Source organism: Buceros rhinoceros, unplaced genomic scaffold (genome assembly GCF_000710305.1).
Source record: "Buceros rhinoceros silvestris isolate BGI_N320 unplaced genomic scaffold, ASM71030v1 scaffold1908, whole genome shotgun sequence".
Classification (NCBI taxonomy): domain Eukaryota; kingdom Metazoa; phylum Chordata; class Aves; order Bucerotiformes; family Bucerotidae; genus Buceros; species Buceros rhinoceros.
The window spans coordinates 98,246-107,039 of NW_010427278.1; the positions used below are offsets into that span (position 1 = coordinate 98,246).

Genomic DNA, 8,794 nt, shown 5'->3' on the forward strand with positions numbered 1-8,794 from the left:
AAGAATCTTTCCGGGGGCGCAGGTTGGGGCTCCTCCCCCGCCGCCGCTTTCCTCATTTTACTTTCTCCGCTTGGAACCAAACCACAATCAGCGGCAAAAGTCTTCGCTCTTATCTCGTCACTTGGCTGCCTGCCCAGAAGGCTGGCTAGAGCTTTGGCCTTGAACGGGACAGATTGTCTATAAACATTTCCTACTCACTACTTCGGGGTTTTTTTCTTTTTTTTTTATCCCCCCCTTCCCCTTTCCCTTTTGGTTTGTAATCATACACATATAGAATATAGTTGTGTGGCTTTATTATATATAATAAAGTTTGTTTCAGCTATCCGAGCAGACCGAGGTGTGAATTTCTTCCTTTCCCCATTAAATCCCTTCCTGTCAGGACAGAGGGATTCCGTTAAGGTAAATCGAGGTAAATCGGTCCCTCGACCCTTAACATTATTGGCACATTTCTGGTATGGTCTGCTGTAACAAAAAGGTGTCCATAGTGTTGTTGGTAGCTTTCATCATCTTCATTCAGTTGGAGAAATTACAGTCATGTGGTAAATCCGCAGTGAATATTGCCATTAATTTGCAAGTACTACCTTGAAGTTGCCAAAGTTACAAAAACTCCCAAGGATTTGCCAGCCAATAGTCTTGGGGTTTTGCTAATGGCTATTAATAAGCTTCTGATTAAATATAAATAGAGGTTATGCAGTCAGCTTCTCTTTGTTAAAAATGTTAATTCTCATTATCTTTAGTGTAGTCCATAGGTGGGCTGACTAATCCCACGTATCAGCCATGCTGCTTAAAACCATGCAAGACTCTGCCACAAAGCTGTCTGAGGTCACCACGTCTGTCTGGAAAGGTCTCGCATTAGGTTTCCCACTCAGCGGGATAGCAATCCTGTGGATACGGCTCTGGTGTAGCTGACTTGTTAATGGCCGTGAAAGTGTGTACCTTTTAAACATGCGTGGGGTCAGGACTTGTTACTGAAAGACTCTGGTCAGCTGAGGGTACGTCCAGCTGGGAAAGAGCGAGATGGGCTGATGAGGCTGAGGCTTTAAGCTGCTCGCAGCAGAGCGGGCGCTGGCAGCAGCACCCGATAGCCGTTCGTTCCAGACTGCTCTGTGGGGTAGCGCAGTATCCAGTTACTCTGTGAAAAGCTCTAAAGGGATTTTTTTTTTAAATTCAGTGCTGATGTAGTTTAATTATCTCTGAGCTCGGATTTAGTTATTTTGCATAATTTTAATCACTGATGGCCTAATTTTCATAGGTGTTAACTCCTGCAGCTCTCACTGAATAGGAGAAGCAGGTGCTCACACCTCTGGAAATGAGTCCTTAGAGCAGAGTTCACAGCTGACTACCTAAGCCAGATGTTGCTAAACAGTTTTTCTTTACTCAATTATTGTTTTATGAAATGCTTCCCTAAAACAACTATTTCCATGGCTGCGGAGAGATGTGTGTGTTCCATGTGTAAGCTTCTAGTTTGGAAAGCGTCGACCTGAAGAGCTCAGTGTCCTGAAGTGGTGTGGAGGAGGAATCCTCTTCACACACTGTTCGATGAAGAGCACTTTTCATTGCCTTTATGGTCAGAGGAAGGTTGAATTGAACATTGGAAGCCCAAGAAGTGCACTTAGGAATTCCAGAAGGAAGTACTAGAAGGCAAAAACCCATGACTGTGCTTTGTATGTTGTGGGAGTTCAGGTATTTTGTGCTTATCATGTGGAAAGTGTATTCTTTCTTGTTTTCTCTGTTGGTAATAAACCCTGTGAGTGCATCCAGATTTGCATGTGATACTGGGTATTATTGAAGAGAGCATGACAGCTCATCTAAAAAGTGCCTGTAAATTAAAAGTAATTGGCAGTATTCACCAGCGTTTTCCACGACTGTGTTACAAAACTCATCAGTGCTTTGTGGCTAGAAATCATCCTTTTGCCCGTATTTGCAACGTAAGTTAAAAGCAAGGTTAAAAGGTGTGTGCTCAGGCAAACTTAGCTATTTTTCATGTGATTTTGAGGTTCCTGTTTCCTTGCCTTAGGTTTAGTCAGGAACAGATATTTGCTGTGGAGAACTTGCAGAATTATGACGTGGACGGCTTTTTCTTCAGAGGCACCTCATTGGGCTTGAGTTTACAGTTTATCAGTCAGCAGGTTACGTAGTTTTAACAACCGTGGATCTTCTGTAAGAGGAGAGAGCATTTCTCTTGAGGATAAAAGAAGGAAATTACTTAGTTTACATTACACAAACCCGAAGATAGTATGGCAAAAGTAACCTATGAAACTTAGAGAAGCAGAAGAATAAAGCAGCAGAAGTTTTAACAGATTGATTGTATAAACAATATTGCCCGAGATTTGCATTCAAGAAGCTAAGACAGAGTTCGGGCTCTTCTTGACTGCTGATGCTGTGACCTGAGAAAGCTGTTGTATTAGAAATATGTTCTACATTCTCAGACATGGTGAGGAAATAACTTTTGCTTTCCACAGGTACACAGTACTGTTTTCCCTGTAGTTTTTGGTAAGTTTGTCCTGGCATTTAAGCTGGTACATACCAGTGATGATTGTCTGTACCACATTTACATAGCTGTGCCCAAGAACAGCTTGGAAACCTTTAATGCTCTTTGGGTGTGAATGGAATATATAAATGAAAGTATTTTTCCTCTAGAGCTTGCTGTGTATCACAACTTCTGGAAACTGAAGTGAGAGAACTGAGTTACTTTAGCCAATCCCTTGCAGAAATTAGTAGTACCCTGAGCATTTATAAAGCTGTCACCTGTGGAAAAGCTGCCCGGTGCTTGGAGCTCCGTTGACGTATGTAGGGTTTTAGCTATTAAGTGCCTTTCAGAGAGAGGCGTTGAGCTCTTGGCACAGAGAAGTGGTTTAGTGGTTTGAGCCACGTGTTTGAAAACTTGTTTTCGCACTTAATCGAACCTCTTAATCTTCGTTCCTTTCTTACACCACCCTCCTCAGAGGTATTGTCAGGATGATATAGTGTTTCAGGTGCTTTGGAGGTTAGTGCTGTGTAAAAAGTTTTACACAAGTACTCCAGACAAATAGCAAATACTTAACCTTTGGAAATTGTAACAATCAAAATGTTTCGAAACATTTAGTCAGGGAAGTGCTATTCTAAAGATTAAACTGATTGTATTTGGTCATCTAATAAAGTACCGCTTCCTCACCTGTTGCCTTTCAAAAACTTGTGTTTTACCCGCTCTCTTTTATTTCCAAAGGTTTGCCTGGAGAACTTCTGAATGGAAAGCTTGCCGTGTGTCTCACCTCCCTGACCAGCAGGACCCTCGCCACCACAAGCACATAGGCCTTTGTGGAGGTGGCATACAAACCCGAGAGGTCTACTGCGTCCAGATCACCACGGAACTTGGGATGCACCGACTGAAGGAAGGTACGTGTGTGGGGTCATTCTGAAACTTCTGGCCCAAGTAGAGCTGAATAAGAGAAATGGGGGGGGGGAACTAAAAAAATAGGTAAGATGCAATCATGAGTAGGCTTTGGCTACCTGATGCCCTCGTTTTATCCATGCTTATATAGGGAGGTGTTACTCAGCATCAGAGGGAGCAGGAGGACATGGTCCTCAGGGTCTTGAGGAACTGCTGGAGCCGTGACCTTCCAGGGTGAATTGCTGCTAGTTCTGTAGGTTACTTGTGTGGAAGGGTTTCAAAGGATGAAGGAGTTAAATTTTGCTTGGAATTGAGGTTTCTTCCTCTGTCATGTATCAGGTAGCCCAGCCCCATGGTAGCCAAACCTGTGGTTTTAATCCTGGCTTAAAGTGTAAAAAAAAAAAAAAAAAAAAAAAATGGTCATACTCCATTCCGGATATGGCTTTAGCATCTGCCTCAGACTGATACACAATCTTTCTTGTGATTTGAAGAGGAAAGTAAAAAAATGGTCATACTCCATTCCGGATATGGCTTTAGCATCTGCCTCAGACTGATACACAATCTTTCTTGTGATTTGAAGAGGAAAGTAAAAATAATATTGTCACAACTTCTAGCAGAGAGATGATTTTTGGACTCTGCAAGTAAGTTATGTATCTTTTAGAAAATAATGAGTAGCTACGGATGTGTGATGAATAATTCATCTTAAGCTGTTTTATTTACTCTATGTAGTGCTCTTGCAGAATATGTTTCTGAGTAGAGATGTAAGATAATAAGAGCACAGTATCATATCTTAGATTTGTTTACTTACAAAGGCAGAGCAAATGTTTCCTGGACACCTGGTGTGTCCTAGCATCCTGCGCAGACTCTGAGATTATAAATAAGCCGACCTGTTTAATCTCCACTTGGACCATGTGTAGTTGCTGCTTCACCTCTCCCAAACATCTGGCACACCTTGCTCTCCCAACAAAAAACCCCGCTGTTCTGCACAAGTGTATGAAGCACGTAACTTGCAAAGTAAGAAAGATGCGTCGCACTTACACCGTCACAATCCGTAAGGGCTGATACTATATATCCAGTGTGTGAACACCAAATTTTTCGATTGTTCAAAGTCCAGTTCAACTTTAATTACAAGACCTCCCCTCAACAAAAAGAAAACACTGGGATGCCTCTTCCTTGTTTTTACAGTTCTAACCCTTTTTTTCTTTTTTCATTTTTTTTAATTCATATAGGCAACTGAATAAAACAAATGTGTGGAGCAATAGTACAATATATAAATTATTACTGCCTTTTCAAGGCAGAAGTGCAGAGTTGCAGTAGTCCTTACAAAGTGAGAACCCCATCTGCTGTCAACATGATTGTGCAAATAGAAAGAGGGAAAGCCTTCCCTATTATCCCTTTCTCTCCAGTAATATTGAGTGTGTTCCATTTACTAGTGGATCAATTTTAATTCTTTGAATAAATAAGAAATGACATATTTTCTGGCAATCTGAACTGATAGAATACTTCTGTTCATCACTACGGCATCTCCTATTTTATTGTACCATTCTTTCAATGATGGAGAGAAGATGAGGAAGTTAATCTTGCTGTGTATAACCAAATATAGAGTCTAATTGCTACCATCAAAAGTACAGTAATTTTTCTTTCTTCACCTCTTGAGTGTCCTTAGAGGGATCATTCAGGAATCAAACAAGCGAGTCTAATAGGATATTACCATCCATCACGGTTGTTATTCTTCTGGTTACTTCCAATGAGAAGTTGGACCTAAGCCCAATGACATATGTGAAAGAAGATTTTGTCCTGTGGTCTCTCCAGCAGCATTCTTGGATAAAATATGTTGAATCCTAGTTGGAGACAGGTACCATCTGTGATGTATTTGTACTTATTGCTCAAAGCTCTTTTATCCCCTAAGGATAAATGTCGCATTTTTCATTTGCTTAGTCTTCTCATCTATTTCTTCTCTTATTAAAATACATATATTTAGAAGGGGAGCCCCAGTTTCCTTGAGTCCCTATACATCAGTTATTCTGAAGGTTAAGTCGGATGAAATCTTTTGTATTTTGCTTATGAAATTCCAACTCAAAGATACTGAAAATGGAAAATTTTCACTCGGGCATTACTCTCAGGAATGAATTGATGAGATTTCGTATCTTTCTCCCCCAAGAGGTGAGCTAAGTAAGAAATCCTTTTTGTGATCCAAGTGAAGTTACATATTTTTTAGGCTTTAATGAGGAAGTCCGCACTCCTAACATGGGAGATGGATATTTGGAGGCAGAAGGTCTTCCAATCTTTGAAATCCTTTATAATATTCTTACATTCTGAGACTTAAGTCTGGATGAAGCTGGCAGGGAATACTTAGTAAATGTGTAGTGTCATGTCATTCTGATACCGGTATTTCTGTGTATGTAGGTAAGCCGGTTTATAAGCAGCTAAGTTAAGAGACTCAGCTGTTTATAACATTAACTATTCTGTCCAAGGAATCTACATCTCTACTCAGTTGTGAGGCTTTTGTTAATTGAACAAAATTGAACACAATTGAACTCAAGTACTTAGCTTTAGAAAGATCCTTCTGGATTTTCGAGTATCTCATTGAATTTTAACTCATTTAAATTTATAATGCTTAATTTTCACAGAGAGGTGGTCATCTAATACTTCAAATTTATCATGATTCTTTTTCTATCCAGAGATGGAAGGAGCAAATCTACGTGTTTGAACTGATGTTGCTTTTAAGGAGGAGGCAAATATTGCACAAAAAGTAGCATAAAATGTGCAAGCAAGCTACCTATGGTACAGCGCCTTTCTGCCCTTCATCTCTGGGTACTCGCCGGTCTCTGTTCCTGGGAAGAAACTGTAGATGCGGTGGTGGTTACCCTTCTTTGTACCTCTTGTTTAACGTAAATCTGTTTGCTCCTAAGGAATTTCTTTTACATAAAGAAGTAGTGCAGATCCTCAACTTATTTTCAAAGCCAGACACTGCTAACATGGGATGCAGATATTTTCTTCTCTTTTGTAAGTGGGCTTTTGACTGTTGATTTTATAGAATGCTATCTCAAATGTGTTTTCCCACAATAAATTTTAATTAATCTGGGCGAACATCACTAACTAGCAAACCCCAGTGTACCAACAAAAAAGACATTGGTAGAAGTATGGAAGAGTATTATGTGATGATCATTTTATGAAAACTCTCTCCTTGTTCAGTAATAAAACTCTCCTCTCAATCACAATAAGTAAGTCCAATAATATGGGACTTAAAATTCCTCTTAGATTCTGGGGATGGTGTTTGTGTTTGTGCTCAAGTATATGAGGTTCCTACATTTAATCTTCTTCCTCAGGAATTTTTGACATTCTCTCCCGAAGGCCAGGGAGTATCCTTCTGTTTTTTAATTAAATTTTGCCTTTTGGATTTATCTAGAGACTATAACGCTTTATCAGTAGTCTGGGGAATGGCATCCCTTATAAAATTCTCCAGAAACATCTCTCTTCTCTCAACTAATTACCTGCTGTCCCTAGTGACTGGGATTGCTGTTCTCTCCGTATTTTCTGTAGCTTTCTAACTAGGAATTTGCCTGCCCTGTCATTCTTTCATAAAATTTGTTCCTTATATATCTTGACATTTTTTCTTTTTTACTTGTTTGAAAAAGATCCAATTTACTTCTCACTTTCAAAATTTTCTTATAATGTTTTTTTTTTTGGAGCCTGTCTGCTTCAGTTTTAATTATGGGACTGAAAAGACCTTTGTGAAATGCTCTTCTTCCTTGGATCTTCTTTGTTGTTGACCCAGCATAGTAAATTTGGCTAATAAAATGTATCTCGTATTAATATGTCCCCAGCAAATCATTGCAGTTCCGTATCATCTTAATCTTTGTTACTGTCCATCAGAAAATCCACAGTAAATTCTCATACCTCTACAAAGTTCTAAAGTTTTGTTTACAATTTTTTGCTTAATGAACGTCTCCATCATATTTGTCTCCTTGTATTCATTTTTATTTGATCTTGGATTTCAATATCACCTATGTGAGGTGCCTTCATTAGTCTTAAATATGAGGTGCCTTCCTTATTCTCAGATACCTTTTAGTGTTACCCTGAAAAGTATTTCTTACAGAAGTCTTTATTACTGCTATACCTCTCTTTCCTTTGAGAGATATTCTATCCTCACCTGTTAGTAGACATAATTTCTTGATTTTCTTATTCCACTGCAGTTCACCAACCTATACCCATTTTTGCTTTATTTTTAGGATGCAATTCCACCTGGTTCATCTTACCTCAGATTTTTAAAATAAACTTGCGTGTCACCAGCTGTAGCAGCAAAAACTCCTTTAATCTGTTTACAGTTCAAGACTTAGTAAATATTCAAGTACCTTTTCAGGTCTAATGGTTAATTTCTGATCCATCCTTGTGTGTATTCCCTTATGTATTTTTGTCTTACAGCCACTTCACTGATGGAATCCCCAAATGGTCTGAAAGTGAAAATATTCTCCTGCACTTTCATCTAAGTCCTACTTATATAAGTCTCAAAATTATAATATTATGGCTTTTATCCTTTCTTGTTTTCCACAAAATCTTGAGCATCATCCCCTCTTGTGATAGAAAAATATGTCTAATTCTTTCTTACCTGATGAGTGCACTTTTCAGACTATTCTTAATTCCCATATGGGAGATATTTTGGCACTGTGTTCTATTTCCCCCAAATTAGTACCTCTTTGGAGTTGCACAGAGATGAATTTGAGGACTTCTTTCATTCCTATCTTGTATTATTCTGTATTTATTCTCATCCCTTTCTTTTTGCCTTTTTGTATTCTTTAGCTCTAAAATAACCAGCTTTGCCTTCTTCACTCTGTACGCTCTGTTTCCTAATGAGGGCGGCACATTTTTTCCCCTGCAAGTTCTTTGTTCTGCTCTGAATCATGATCTTCCAATGCGTGTCTTCTGGGGGATTAGTGTTTCAAATTGGTATGTGTGGCATCTGTTCAATAAACTATGGAAATACTTTCAGGAAGGGAGAAATACCAGAGAAGAGTGCTATTTGAATGTGCCATTCCTTTGGGCACCGGCTGTCCTGGGAGCTACAACTCTTCAACTCTTCAGAGACAGCAACTTGGTTGTGTGGGTTGTTGTCATTTATGGCTGTTGCGATCCTGCGTATTTATTGGGAGAAGACTGCGCTGATGTATAAGCTGCCCCTAGGAGTTGACAGAGGATGGGCACTGCTGGAATGAATATGAACCCTGTGTGGAGTATGAGCCCCATAATAAATGCATCCTGTTTTGTTTGTGATTTTTTTTTTTTTTCCCCCCAAATTTATGCTGGTGAAGCTGCAGGAATGAGAAGCCTGATTTACTCTACGGAAATTAAAATTTAGGGACTTTGATGTTTAAGTCCTGTTGTTCTTGTCTGGTTTATGAAATTGAAAAGGAATAGGTTAGAATA

The 8,794-nt window shown here is 39.3% G+C and overlaps 1 protein-coding gene across 1 annotated transcript in view; it reads left to right on the forward strand.

Moving 5' to 3' along the window:
• Positions 1-8,794, forward strand: part of LOC104498431 (thrombospondin type-1 domain-containing protein 7B-like) — a gene marked incomplete at its 3' end in the record, with an annotated part of 167,474 nt that overhangs the window by 68,023 nt on the left and 90,657 nt on the right. The window contains exon 4 of the mRNA XM_010141808.1: positions 3,206-3,375. Within this exon, the coding sequence (XP_010140110.1) occupies positions 3,206-3,375 (170 nt within the window). The remainder of the gene's footprint in view (positions 1-3,205; positions 3,376-8,794) is intronic.